This window comes from Orbicella faveolata, unplaced genomic scaffold (genome assembly GCF_042242905.1).
Source record: "Orbicella faveolata isolate gen_17 unplaced genomic scaffold, um_ofav_v1 contig_27, whole genome shotgun sequence".
NCBI classification, from domain to species: domain Eukaryota; kingdom Metazoa; phylum Cnidaria; class Anthozoa; order Scleractinia; family Merulinidae; genus Orbicella; species Orbicella faveolata.
The window spans coordinates 8,503,243-8,518,062 of record NW_028301555.1 but is presented as its reverse complement, the minus strand read 5'-3'; the positions used below and the strand labels follow the sequence as shown (position 1 = coordinate 8,518,062).

The following is a 14,820-nucleotide window of genomic DNA, read 5'->3' as shown; positions in this document are numbered from 1 at the left end:
AAGTTTGAATTTGAGTACCCAAAATTGTTGTAAAACATAATGTTCCAGCAGGATTGGTCGTTGTACCAAACTGCCATTTCGTAAATGGATGAAATCGTGGAGTTCATGTTTGATGTTTCTTCAATGCAACGTTCCAAAGTTTTTACTTTCAAGATGGCATCTACTAAATCCCTAGTTCAGCAGCCAAAGATAATGCCAAACTACTGTAGGTTTTTAATTCCATTTACTCATGTTTCTTTTTCTTTTTTTACTTTTATCTCTGCTTTCACAGGAAGTGATGCTTCCTGCGTTGAGGGTGGATCCAGCATATTTTATTTATTTTGGTAAAGAAATGCAGAATTTTGTTGTGCTACACTTATATATATCGTCATGTGTTTTAGTTCATGAGGCATAAAATGCATTAATTCCTGTAACGTCATGATTCTTAATTCATTTTGCAGGATTGTATGTATTTGTTGGGGTGTTCTTTTTAACTGCAATCCTTTTAGCCATTGTGGTGGATAGCTACTGGTAAGTTTGGCAGATCAGGTACAAGACTTTAAAGATCAATCTTCAGCAGCTTATCAAAAAGTAACAAAATAAAATACTTGTTTATTGCTGTTAAATATAAGCTAATTGATATTTTGCGTCAAGACGCAATGATCAACACCACAAGATCTATTCAATCATGCTAAGCATTTACAGGATTAAAAAAGTTGAATCAAATATATATCCTGTGTTAGATTAGAAGCGAGGGATAGGTCATGCAGAATCTTGTAGAATAAGAAAATACCTCTATCGACTCTATTTATTTGACACAATTTACAGATAAAATTTAAATACAGATTAGTTGTATATGTAAGGGTTTTTTACAAATATTGTCTTTTTATGTATTTCGTTTTGTTTAGGGTTTATTCTAAGAAGCATGTCAAGAAAGAACGTTCCAGAGAAAGAGCAGAATTGGCAAAGGCTTGGAATCTTTTGGATCCTCTTGGAAAAGGTGTGTTCAATCAATCAAAAAAATCTCTCAATCACTCAACCACTCAATCAATTAGTCAATGACGTGATTAAAAAATATACCTTATTTATTGGTCAGTAATTAACTGTCGTGTGTACGGCCTTATCCAATACTTGGTGTCCATTTAGACGAAGTGTCCGCTTTTCTTTAAAGTTCTGAAAGAATCCCGATGAACCCTTTCTGGTTCAAATGAGTTTTTTTTAATAAAAAAGCCATCTTTATTGAAACATTCAGGTGTACCCAATTATTACACGGTAATTGTTGTATTTTTGTCATCATTTAGGAGCCTTGAGTGTTGATGATGAAAAATTTACAATGTTGTTTCACCTGTTAAAGCCAAAGGTGGGTGACGTGATTTCACAGAATCAAGACCACAATGAGAAATGTGAAATGTGACAGCTGACTTGCTTCATGTTTTGAAAACAGAAGAAAAGTACTAATTTGATGGGCCAGTACTACGGGTGAATGCAAACTTGACTTTTTGTGTACCCACTTACCTCTGCGATATTCCTTTGTTCAGAATTCAGAGGCAGAGAACCTAGTTCTTATTGAAATGTTGGATGCTAACGAAGATGGAGAGGTCGATTCTTTTGAATGGACGACCATGCTGAGCCAGGTATTATTACCTGTAGACCTAGTTATAACGACTGAACATTTTTAATGATATCTTAATTAATTTGTATTCCTCAATCTATCATAAGTCTTCTTATCCTCGATAATCCTGTTCTTTGATAAAAGGATTAATCAGATTATGGGCTGGGATCCCGTTGAGTCTGGACAGGAGAGGTTTGACCGTTATTTTATTTCATTGCAGGTTCTAAGTCTTGAATTTGAAGATGATGATGACTTCTTACTACTAGATGAGACAGTAAGTCGGCTATATGTTAAACTTATTTTAGAAGTTATCTGCAATCGATCTGCATTTTCAAGCTATTTTCTATCCGATTAGTAAGCTTTAGGACAGAGCAGTTTTCTAACAATGAAAAGAAATGTCTAACCGAGTTACATGTTGTTACAAAGTGAATCACTTCGATCATAAATAGACTTGTCCTCTCGCGATACTATCCGCGCGTTCAACGATCGAATAAAAATACGAGAAGATAGAGGGCTGTGAACAGTCTAGTCATAAATTTTGTGATATACCAATCAGTTCAGAACGTGAAGCAAAAAAACCGCAGTAGTGTAAATTCATCTAAGACAAGGGGGCACACACATTCCGTTACTTTATTGCCATAATAAACCTGTTGGGTTTTGGTAGCGTACTTGAAGCCATATATCTTGCAACGTCCTGCACAGTCAACGGAGCCCACGAACCATAAAACCTGTGATCTGATGATGGAATGAAGCTCAAGGAGTTCAAAACTGGTACCGTACACAAGCACGATGCCAGTGTACAATTCTCGCCGGGCACTAATGTGAACACACCTTTTTTCCAAGTACTGCGCAGTGCCCGTACCCAGGTTCAAGGTACTTTGAGTACCCAGTGTCTGAACGCAACACTATTAAACTGTGTCGGTGCTCGGACACCAAATGTGAACACAGCCCACAAATTCAGCAATAAAATCAACTAACTCGTGCGGCTCTTAATCTTCAGATAGGTCGTTCCAAGTTGATGATCAGGATCAGAGAGAATGCAGAGTCCCTTTCTGAGGTACAATTCAATCCTTAATTCTCATTTACTTATTTTCTGTGTGGTTGCTACATTTTAGATGCCCCTGCTACTCTCTCTGAAAAGATGGCAACTTGTATACATCTTACATACAACTAAGATTCTAAGAAGATAAATTGATGTTATTTTGTTTTATTCTTCTAAACCTGAAAGTCATGAACCCTGTAGAATCCTTTTACGTAATATATCAAATCGAAAGGTGTACTTCTAATACCCCACGATACTAGTACCCTAATAGCCTAAGACCCTAGTACCCTAATACCCCACGATACTAGTACCCTAATAGCCTAAGACCCTAGTACCCTAATACCCCACGATACTAGTACCCTAATAGCCTAAGACCCTAGTACCCTAATACCCCACGATACTAGTACCCTAATAGCCTAAGACCCTAGTACCCTAATACCCCACGATACTAGTACCCTAATAGCCTAAGACCCTACTACCCTAATACCCTAATACCCCAGTACCCTAAGAACCTAGTACCCTATCCTAATTCTTTAAGACCCTAGTACCCTAATACGCTAATATCCTAATACCCTAATACCCTAAGACCCTAGTACCCTAATACCCTAATACCTCAAGACACTATTACCCAAATACCCTAATAGCCTAATACCCTAATAGCCTAATAGCCTAATAGCCTAATACCCTAATACCCTAATACCCTAATACTCTAATACCCTAATACCCCAATACCCTAATACCCCAGTACCCTAATACCCTAATATCCTAATACCCTAATACCCTAATACCCTAGTACCCTGGTACCCTAGTACCCAGGATTAAAAGTTAACCGAAGTATTAATTTTTCTTGTATAAAAATGTTTTTCACTACTGTTAATATAATTTGTGTAATTCGAGGTTACCCATGCTTAAAACTGAAGGACAAACAATATAAACAGAAAACCTCACTGCAAAGTTACAAAACTCAAACCAGTATTCTCGCTAATCCTGGGTTACCCGTATCGTAATTGGGCTTTGAACAACCAGGCCGTACACCACAGAGATTCATGGCATATCACTACTTGTTAAGATGAAGAACTAAACGGAAGTCACCTGAAGCTAAATGATACATGTGTAGCTTTACTTTAATATAAGGAATTTTGAGCACAACATTGAGATGTCTTTCTTTAAGTCAATGTGTTTTCATAAATGTATAAGGTTATAGGCGGGAAGGGCCTCACTTCACTAATAGGCTTGAAAAATATAGTGGAACCCCGCTTTACAGACACCTGCTTATAACGGACAGTTTTCTTTGTCCCGACAACTAAAGAGGTCATAAATTTTCTCTTAAGAGAGTCCACCTAATGCGGACACTCGGATAATGGGGACACCTCTGCATGTCCCTTTGGTGTCCGTATTAATGGGGTTCCACTGTGAACTTTTTTCTTTTAAGTCTGTTCTTTTTCTTTCATTTCAGTCCATATTCTTTTCACATTTTATCTTACTCCTGATCATTTTACACTGGTAAGAAAACTACTTTATTCTTTATAATTCTTGTTAAATTTTGTTTTAAAAATTAACGCTATAAGCGAACGACGTTTCGACCCTTCGACAGTCATTTTCAAGCTCGGTAGAAGAATAAAATTACATGCATAAATGTATGGTTAAAAACGTTAAAATATGTGTATGGAACAAGAGGCGATAAAAAGTTAAAAAAAGCTTAATGCGAATGGTATGCATACTTGAAAATGACCGTTGAACGGTCGAAACGTCGTTCGCTTATAGCGTTAATTTCTATAGCAAAATCAATTTCAAAGAACTTATTGATTCTTGTTAAAGCCTTGATAAAGGACGAATAAATGAGAATGTAGGGAGATGTCCAGAAGCTGGTCACCCATGTCGTTGCTTAGTGAAGTTACAGTAGACGTCACTTACCACAGTTCGACTGTTTGAAAGCAATGCAGGCGTTTCACGTATAGTCACTTATTATACCTAATCGTTCGTTTTTGGTACGTATCGGCGGCATATCAGGCTAGTTTGGTCGAGCCATGGTTTGTATTTTGGTGATACGTAGTTGAGCCAAAATACCCATGGCAAACATCAGAAATACTCTCACTTATCCGCACTATTTAGTCAATGGCCAGAAATAATTATAAACGATGTTTGTAAAACACACCCTACAAATGACCTAATAATTAATTTAGCCATGTACAGCATTTTTTTGGCGGCCACGTTGCTGCATCTTTTCACAAGATAATAGGTTGAGCAGAAAAATTTTATTCGTTGAGTACACAAATATGTCTGCCGTGACGTCATTTGAAAATGCCCCTAAAAAATATATGATGACATTTGTGTTTTACGTCATGCAGCATCCTGTTTGCCTTTAAATGGAAAGGACAAGATCTGGAGACTGAATTAATAGTACAAGGTTTGTTGTCATTGCAAATTAAGGCATTATCCGTCTGTCATTGTGTAGAGGTATTTGATTTGAAAATAAGCTTCTATTTTTGCAATGCACCTCTGTGGTGTCTGCAGCCAATCCTCTCATAAATAATGTGTCTCAATCAAACTGTTATGACAACCTGACAAAATAGTTTGGGCAGGGGATAACCGCCTCCCCGGGGGATAACCCCCATCCCGGGGGGTAACTCCCCATCCCCAGGGGATAACCTACAATGTCTGAGTCCCCTCCGGCTTGGGAGTGACCAGTTTCCAAGCTACCTCATGCGCAGTAACCGAGATACCAGGAGGGATAACCTGTGATATTTTTTTTTGAAAGGTGGGCGTATGGGATGTAGGGAGGGGAGAGAGAGGGAGGGAGGGAGGGAGGGAGGGAGAGTGTGATCACCGCTTGTAGGAGGGATGAGTCATCTGGCCTTGAGCTCTGATTCTTAAACTAAATTGATTTGTAGGTATGTTAAACTGCGTTTACGTAATTAGTTTATTTGTTCTCATCTCTGGAAAGTATTTTGTAGTTAACGTCTTTGATATTTTTTGGTTCGTTTTTCAGTGCTCAGGAGTATAATTGTGACAGTTTTCTTGGTAAGTCTGTTTGTGTGTAGGTGAAAATCGCTAACTCATCTGTGTTTTTTAAAATTACTGGCCTAGAAACCATTTAACCTGTCTTAGGGAATACCATACTTTTCCTTTAAATCTTCCTAGAAATATTAGTTTTTGAATTCAAAATGTTATGTTGTTAGATAAACATTGTCTATTGTGGGCAAGACAGCTTTCGATAGAGTTGTCTCACACTGAGGCTTTATCCGCAAATCTATATACCTTATAGGGGTGTTTTTGTGTTTTCTAGTTTGAAGGCGCCACGCGACTGTTTGCTGTAGGAAGACGAATTCTAGAACCTCTTGAGATAATGGACCTTTTTCTGGTAAGCGGTACAGCATTTCATTGCTGTTGTTCTTCTGCCTACCCCCTGCTGTCCCTTCCCTTGTTCATTTGGATATTTGCACGGTGGCTCATAATACTTTAGACCTTTTCGATTATGTACTCCATTAAAGCTAACCAAATTCGTATGACCTCAAGGGTTGTTACCATGGCAAAGTCAAAAGAGGTCGAATACACTCCATATTGAACCTTTTGAGGCTAATAACTTTGCTAAAAGTATTTGAAAGCGACAAAGCAAGGCAGAACAAAACCACGAGGGCAAAACTGCACAGCAATGTCACAACTACGCATGCCCACAACGATCATCCGCTGGCCAACAGTAGATCTCGTAGTTAACTCTCATTATCGATAATCTCATCAAAATGTACTTTTCAACACACTTTGAACTAAATACAATAAGTAACATTCCGCGTCACCTTGAGATTATGAATAAATAACGTGGCTTTGAACCCCTCCCACATGGTTTCTAATTTATTATAATAGTGACGTAAAGATGCCATGCTAGGAGCATTTCGCTAATATGATTAGTGTAGTTGTCACAGAATGCCAAAGACTGAAAGGTGTTATATATTTATGAGCCACCTTACAAATCGTATGGGTGTCTACATATTTTCTTTTTTTCTGAACATTTAGGTGATGCTAGCTTTCTCTTCTAACTTTGTGTGGTACACCAATTATCCAAACTTCTTCTGGTTCAGAGACTATGTAACCACTTTATCAAGCCTGGCTGTGTTCTGTCGGCTTCCCTTCAACAACAGACAGCTCAAACAAGCAGTTTCCATCTTCTTTAGAGTTGCACCTGTCATGGTGGACCTTCTGTGCCTTTTAGGGATAATATTGTAAGTTACAGTTAGCAGAGGCCAATGATTTTTTTTTTCAATTTTGGATGCATCTGTTAACGTTGTAATCTGTTATAATGCACGTTTTAGGGATAATTTTGTCAGGTAGACTGGAACTAGCATGCAATGGAGGCTCATGCGGGGGAATATTAATGTTAGCCTCACTTGCAAGCTAGTCCCAGTCCAATACCGAGAATACGAATATGGCCTTTTGCCAAAAGCCAATTAACGTGTCGACTTTTGTATGATTTATTAACGTTGAACTCAGTTATACTGCACGTTTGATGGAGAATTTCCTAAAATTTTGTATGAAGACACACAGATGTTTTTCCAAACCAAATCCTAGCTCTGACTCTGGTAGGCTGATTTAGAGTTACTTCGTAATCATGTATGATATTAGAGTATAACGCAGTCTCCAGTCGAAGGGCTACCCTTGGACGCAGGTGGAACGCCTGGCAAGGAACAGAGGCGATTGGAGGAGTTTTGTCAGTGGCCCATGCTCCGGAATGGATCAGATCAGATCAGTCCAGATGATGTAGTATTGTGCGTTGTTATTTTCCCATCATTTACAGATTTTTGTTAGCCAGCGTAGGAATGGAGTTATTTCATGCAGCACCTGAGACAAGTGACGGTCACATGTACTTACCGGCCTGTGGGTTGGGATTCCAAACGTTTTGGTAAGTAATTCTGACCCACACTTTAAGGACAGACAGTTGTGTAGACCGTTGCATAGGATGATGGCCATTGAGTTCCATAAAACCGGTAAAGCATGATTTACAGGTTATCCGGAGTCATCCATCGTAGAACTTTGTATCAACCCAGCCCCCTGGGGGAACTCCCACATGAAAAGGTCAGGGATGCTCATCGGAAAATGTGAATCAAACCCCTGAAGTAGAGCAATCTGGGCGTGGCTCAAGTTTTATTTGACTCCTAAGAGATATCACTTAAAACTGGATAGGCTTGATTACCAGCTGCTGTTCAGGAAAGGAGCCCGCGGTAGTAGACCAGACGCGAGACCTGTGGAAATCGAGCCTAAAAACGGATATGAGTGTTTTTCTCTATTGTTTCTTCGAGTGCACCCTAAAAGATACCTTGACAACTAAAAATAGTGGCGTTTTGTCGTGAACACCCTAAGTGAGACCAAAAACCGTGATTTACACCCCTAAGCGAGACAACGAGCATTCTTAACCGTTTCATTTGGAGTCGCTCTCCCCCGGATCCAGCCATAGGCGTGTCACTCATCGTCATCCTCATGGTAAACGTGGATGGGTTTGTTAGTTGCGCCTTTTCTCTTCTCCAGTCCCTCCTTTTATGTATCTTGCTGTACTGACGTTAGGTTTCTGTGAAGTAATGAAAAACCTCGCACGCTCATAAATGGCCAAAAAACAAGCGAATTTTATCCCTCGTCACACTACTAAGGTATTTCTCGTTACTTGGTGAATACGTTCCTCTGTGATTGTCGTCGTGATGATCAAAAAGGTATTACTCCACGGATTTGAAAGTGATGTTTTTCGTCCTTCAGGTGCTCTTGCCTAATCTTGTTCCAGATGGTAACCACAAGCAACTGGCATGAGATTATGAACTCGGTATGTTTGCAGTGTATTTGAACTATCTACATCTTGAGAATGTCCAAAAATGACAAATGCTGTCGACGACGACAACAGTTCTACATAAAAGTACTACTCAATAGCTTTCTTTTGGATGGTCCCACAATAGGGTTTTATCCACAGACTTAAAAGTTAGAACCACCTTGTACAGCATAATAAACAGTACCACATGAAAGTACTGCTCAATAGCTTTCATTTGAATGGTCACACAGAAAGGGTATGTTAGGTAGGCTCTAAGTGCAAAATCAGAAGCGTGTTGTTATTTTGCCTTCAACTGATATATTTGGGTTTGTATTCATTCGCTAGGTGATGGAAGCAACAGAATCAAACTGGACTAGCCTGTATTTTGTGGCAGCTTACATTCTGGTCAACATGGTTATTATGAAGTAAGTGCTTTGTTCACTTTTGGATACTTCATAAATTTACCCCTTTGTTATAATTATGATATTTTATTTCATAGGATGTTTATATTTTTCTGTACGAGAGGTAAAGTTGAAGGATTCTTCATTTAATCAGTGAAAATCGGGAAAAGCTAGGGAAGTTTTGTTTTCGTTACAGATGGAACTCGCATGATTCTCTAATCAGTGAGATGACCCGCGGCGGTGAATAAATGGAAATACACAGTCAGATATGGCTAAATGTCACACGTTTCATTGTAATCTAATCCATGGCTTTGTATTTTTGTTTGTTTTACCAGTTTGTTTGTAGCTATTGCTATTGAAGCTTTTAACAAGCTTGGTACAGTGGACGAGGATCAACATCAAGTCAGACCCATGGAGAGACAGCCTTCAGACCCAAGACCTTCCACCACAGATGTATGTAGTATTCCTTTTCTCATTCCTTCACGACTAAGTTATAAACCGCTTTTTCTAGTTTCGGTAGTCTGGCGGGAAACGATCGGGTTATCAATCGTGGCTCTCGTCTGGGGACTTCGTCGAACTTCGTAGCTCTCGTCTCGGAGCCTCGTGGAGCTTTGTCGATCTCGTGGAACTTTGTGGAACTTTGTGGCTCTCGTCTCGGGATCTCGTCTATGTTAACGCGTTTTTAAAAAGAAGTTTTCTAATTCCTGTGTTTTCTTTTTGTCTATTTTGACCAGAAAAACAAGTTTGAACGAGCTGACATAGACATGTCTCTTCTTGTATAGAATAATGTCATGTCATCTTACGTCTATGGTCGGAGCCCCTTTTAGCATGTGGATGCCTTGGGACCAGAAAACTTATCCACTTTAAGAAAAGGTGTTCGCTTATGGAGATTTATAAATGTAGTGTTTGAATGTGACTTAGACCATGATCAAGTTGTCGGCCGCGGAAGGCTTTAGTCGACTTGATTGTAATTGAGTTATTGTAAAGATTGTTGCCAGTTTAATACTTCTTTTCTCACAGACTACAGTGAAACATCAAGCTGTTCATATGATACACAGTGTCGCCAGCAGTTTGTTTGGAAGCGTAAGGGTGAGTGTCTGTCTAGAGAAATATCAAAATAATTTACTATAATTTGAATAAGGCGTTAAATTGAAGGAAACCTAAAAATAGTAGTCTAGTAAGAGAGAAAAACACCAAAAAGATAATAATAAACCATAAAGGATCAAGGATGGTTAAGGATGGAGAAGATTAACACGGATTACAAACGAAGAACTTTAAAAATTTAGGCTAAACTTTTCAAGATGCCCAAACCAGGGCGTAGCTCCTTTAAGCCTCTCGATGCGTTAAAAAGATCTTGAACAAGCCTCCTAATCATGAAGACTTATTAGAGTTCACACCGTAGTTTATCAACAACTTTCAGAGCTACTCGTTAGATTTTCGTGTTTTGTTGAAGTGCTTAAATTTTCATTCCTTGTTGTAGGCCGATCAAGTTGCCGAGAGAAGACAGTCCTTAGCACTTACAGAATCGTTTAACTTGAAGAATGGTACCATCAAACGGGGATCAATCTTGAAGGTATCACTTCGAAATAATTACTTCTCTTTAGTATTTAAGACGGATTTCGCTCAAAGTTCGAGCAGTAAGTGCAAAAATTATTTAATAAAAATCTACTCATAGCACGGTAACTTTTGGAATGCTATTTAAAACAACTCACTTTAGTTCATTTCTCTAAGTGACCCCACGATTAAATTCTCAAGCATTCTCGAGAAAGTTAATGTCAAACCTCGTAAGAATGCGTAAAGCGTGTGTTATTGTGTTTTTAAATAACGCGAAAAGTCTGTTTTAACTGAAATACGGATAACTTCAAGCTCAATTTTCTCTCGCGGAATCAGCTTGAGAGCTTAAGTCTCGATAAGTTCTTCTTAACTGTATTCAAAATATCACCATACCATGAGGGTTTTTTGGTAACTTAATTTTTCCATTATTGCTCGAATGTTCTGCGGAAATCATCTTAATTACAGTGGCACCCTGGTCGTATTAAAACAAACTAACGGAATGGCGACCCAGGCCCTGAGCAGATCTGGAGAAAACAGGATCAGGATTGCGTCATTTTATTTACCAGCTGAAACAGAAATCAGAGATTTCTGAATCTTTGGTACAGAAAAAAAATCTTCCTGGATAGCTTCGGAAATGAAATTTACTGTTTTCTTTATAGCATAGAAGAGCGTCCATTGCTGCAGAAGAAAAGTCGGCGGATGCGAAGGCAGAGGTATGTAACCATGGACCAAAATTATCAGTAATGTTTTATCTCACTCAGGGATTCGCGAAAAAAGGTATTTCAAAGAGAAAAAACGTATACCATCAGGCCCACGTAGGTGGGGTTTGCCAAGTATTGTCAAGCAGATCGCTGCACATTAAATTTGTTGCCCTTTAATAAACTAATGTATTTAAGTGTAAAGTTTAGTAATTTGAAGTTCAATTAGTCACACCATAAATACTAAAGTATCCTGATTTCTAAGTAGCAAAAGTTATTGTATTGTAAGCAATGTACTTATATCTCTATTTTTGCTGCAAAAAAAAAAAAAATAAAATAAATAAATAAATAAATAAAAATAACCAAAAAAACAAAAGTTAAAAAAAAGAGATATATATTACCCTAAGTGTAATTTCTGGCAACGTCCCATTCTGTTTACAGCGAATGTTGTAACAATTATTGTTGCATTATAGGATGAAGTTTTTGAGCGGGATGTAGTTGAGCAGAGTAAAGGCGACAAGGTATTGGAGAGGTGTCTTGTCTTCGTGATCATAACTTAATTCAAGGCTCTCCTTTTTTTTCCTTACAAAGTCATATCACATATGAGAAATCGTCCATAAAAACGCCATCAAAAGATCTCGCTAATAAGCATTCTGAATGTATTCCCAGTGACTTCTGACAAAATTTGACTCTTGAAGAATGAAATGACTTTTTCTGCCTATAAAGCAAGTTTGTGTTGGGTCTCATATAGTTATTATAGGCTAGCCAACAACATGGTAATCTACCGGTGCTGCAAATCACCGCAGCTGGACAATTTCAGTTAAAAACTTCCTTCCACACAGGAACCCAACTATTTAAGAAACCTGTCTTTCCCTCTCTATCCCCCCCCCCCCCCCCGCCTCAACAAAAAATAAAACAAAACAAAACAAAGCAAAGCAAGAAACTAAAAAAACGAACAAACAAACTAACAAACAAACAGACAGAAAAAAACTGGTAAAAAGCCCACCGAAACTGCCTGCATTGGCATCGGAAAGTGACCGTTGAACAGAGTTTTGTGATGATAGTCACACAATAGTTAGTCGTCACGGTAGGCAGCTCAGCACTTGCTTTTTCACTTAGCGAGAACGAGTTCTTAAGAAGCGAATGAAGGAGAAGAAACTTGCAAAACAGAAGATGGCCAACGCTGAACACAAAGTTCGAGTGGCGACGGCTTTTCGAGGAAATAGAGAAACTGACCTGGAATTACAAGTAGGAGACGAAGTGACTGTCCTTGTCAAGGTAGGACATATTTCCAGCAGTATCTTGCTGAACAGTGTCTCTTTATCTTTAATATATAGTTGAGTAGTATGCAGCAAGCAACATGTATCCGGCCCAAAGTTATTATAGAAAATATTTGTAAATCAGTTTGACTTTGAAGACTTTGTATACACTTGATTTTTAGATTTTTTTGTTGTCGATTTTCAAGTTATATTTTATTGGTGTTTTGACTTAAGTGTTTCGACAGGGAACTTTTGGTATAGAAGAAGATGGTCGCTTAGTAGGAGTGGGTACACAGGGAGGCTCGAATGTATTCTTAGGTCTTGTCTTTACTTAATCGTAGAAAGATGACTGGTGGCATGGACGCTGTAAGAATAAAGTTGGCTGGTTTCCTGGTAAGACTAAAGAGATTCTTTATCATGTAGGCATAGCTGTAGCTTTGCTTCGTTTTATACCATTAGGTGTTTTGATTGGTGCAAGAAACTAGTGTAGTGCGATTTAACCAATTAGGGTACAACTATGGTCTTCTTGGCCAGGTACAAGACCAAACCAAATCATTCCATTTTCTCATGTTGGCATATTTTCTCGCGTTTGTCATTGGTTTCATGTTTCCCGCGTTTGTCGCCAGTTGCATGTTTTCCCGCGCTTTTCGCCAGTTGCTATTCTTGCGCTTACCAGTACTTACATGGTTTACTTTTAAACTTCCGATTGGTTTATTGCACCATTTGCCACCAAAACTAAACCGTCACTTTATTAAAAACATGCACCGAACACTATCAGTCTAGATAACTGTTCCAAGAACTGTGGTGACCTCTTGCAAAAGCGTGATAAAGTTATTTCTTTTTCCGATTCGCAGCATCTCACGTGATCTTGAGAACAGTAAAGGCAGTGCCAGAGTATGGAAAACGCAAGCAAAGAAGATCTACTGTGGGAGGGGAGGGTGGAGGAGGAGCCCCCTCCCCACAAGCTGCGAACGACGACGAAAATGCCAATAAGGTATGTAGACAGGAAATTTAACGATCATATTCTCTTTCGGTCGCACTATGATGGCGGACAATTTTGAACTTAATGATCCGACCTCGAACGGCTAACGAATGACTTCTCGGGATTTTTTCTTCCGAAACAAGTTGAATGTGCTTGTTAGTAAGGTTCAAACTTTACTATTGAAAAAAATTCTTAGATTGTAAAATTTTGTTTCAGTGACAGTTTCATAGAGATCACGCATGCGCATGTCATAAGGATCAAGGGCGTTAACACTAAAAAGACAGAAAGTGGACTTTGTATCTTTATCGTTAAATTCTACCGAAAAGATTCTGCTGGTTGGAAGAATTTATATTACACATACTTAGACTAGAAAACAGAGTTTGTCTATAAAACTTTATTTTGTGTGTCAACTTTAGGTCCATGATCTTGTCAAAGAAAAAAGTTCTTCGTCTTTGAACCGGAAAGAAAATTCTTTCTTCCGCGAAAGGGCGTCTACATTTGGAAGTCAGGGCCCGTAAGTAGAACACATTTTTTTAATTCTTCCAGCAGTTTTCCAGTAACTTTCGAGTGTAACTAAGTCTTTTTTGTTTCAGTTTTGTGACTGTTGGGCAGAGTATGAAATAGTATAGTATAAATTTAAGATACAGATGTGGTAGATGCAGTTAAATCAAGTCGCGCAAAGATAGCACCATTGACAAGGCTGCTCGGTGTCAATTTTTTGCCATAATTTCATCTGTTAATCATAATATGAGCTCTAATAGTCGCTATTTTAATGCCTTTTGTAGAGGAACACCTCCTGCAGTACGGGGAAGGGTATGTATCGATCTCGAGCTATTTTGATTAAACGTTATATCAACTTTTGAGTAATTTTTCCAGATATGATTCTGACATTTGCTTTATGATTCTGTGTCAGATGAAACTGAAGAAAACGGGAGACTGGAGAAGAGAGATTCTTGGCGACATGACCGTAATGAACGCAGAAGAGGTACCATGATTTGACTTCCTTAACGATTTTTGCTGACATTTCATAGCTTTTTCGGTCACGGTGTTTATTCCGAATAACACTTTAGAGCAGTTGTCACTTGAGTTTTGAAAAGTAATTGCTTTTGCATTACTACGATACGCGATTGGTTTAAAAAACTCGCGCCACTTTTTCATCCAATCAGATATAAAACCAAAACCAATCGTGACTTGCTCGCACACGTTTTCCTGCGCTTTTGTTTTCGAATTTTGATTGGTTCATTAGACTTTCTGTGTCCTTTGTGATTGGCTAGAGTGATTACTTTGGTTTTGGTTTTACGAAAACCGCTCTAATGTAGGAGTGAGAAGTTTAAAGAATAACACTTGTTGTTGTCGGTATTTTGGTTTCAGTCTTGTTTATTCTTATTTCAGTTACGTGAATTGAACAACATCATGAGAGCAGAACTCAGAACACCAACAGGATTACGATCAAAGAAACTGGTACTGAAAACCTTTGTAATAATTGGTAATGCGTTACAAGTGCACAT

The 14,820-nt window shown here is 38.5% G+C and overlaps 1 protein-coding gene across 2 annotated transcripts in view; it reads left to right on the top strand.

Annotated features, from left to right (window-relative positions):
• Nucleotides 1-14,820, top strand: part of LOC110039890 (uncharacterized) — a 29,457-nt gene that overhangs the window by 11,179 nt on the left and 3,458 nt on the right. For both annotated transcript variants that reach the window (XM_089296437.1, XM_089296438.1), the window contains exons 12-38: nt 272-323; nt 441-510; nt 888-979; nt 1,281-1,339; nt 1,518-1,613; nt 1,812-1,865; nt 2,592-2,648; nt 4,090-4,136; nt 4,982-5,040; nt 5,623-5,654; nt 5,920-5,994; nt 6,645-6,850; nt 7,423-7,527; nt 8,373-8,436; nt 8,764-8,843; nt 9,155-9,272; nt 9,840-9,908; nt 10,300-10,392; nt 11,033-11,086; nt 11,545-11,592; nt 12,191-12,349; nt 12,672-12,723; nt 13,185-13,324; nt 13,729-13,826; nt 14,098-14,125; nt 14,226-14,297; nt 14,705-14,773. In XM_089296437.1, coding sequence (XP_089152563.1) covers nt 272-323; nt 441-510; nt 888-979; nt 1,281-1,339; nt 1,518-1,613; nt 1,812-1,865; nt 2,592-2,648; nt 4,090-4,136; nt 4,982-5,040; nt 5,623-5,654; nt 5,920-5,994; nt 6,645-6,850; nt 7,423-7,527; nt 8,373-8,436; nt 8,764-8,843; nt 9,155-9,272; nt 9,840-9,908; nt 10,300-10,392; nt 11,033-11,086; nt 11,545-11,592; nt 12,191-12,349; nt 12,672-12,723; nt 13,185-13,324; nt 13,729-13,826; nt 14,098-14,125; nt 14,226-14,297; nt 14,705-14,773 — 2,148 coding nt within the window. The remainder of the gene's footprint in view (nt 1-271; nt 324-440; nt 511-887; nt 980-1,280; nt 1,340-1,517; nt 1,614-1,811; nt 1,866-2,591; nt 2,649-4,089; nt 4,137-4,981; nt 5,041-5,622; nt 5,655-5,919; nt 5,995-6,644; nt 6,851-7,422; nt 7,528-8,372; nt 8,437-8,763; nt 8,844-9,154; nt 9,273-9,839; nt 9,909-10,299; nt 10,393-11,032; nt 11,087-11,544; nt 11,593-12,190; nt 12,350-12,671; nt 12,724-13,184; nt 13,325-13,728; nt 13,827-14,097; nt 14,126-14,225; nt 14,298-14,704; nt 14,774-14,820) is intronic.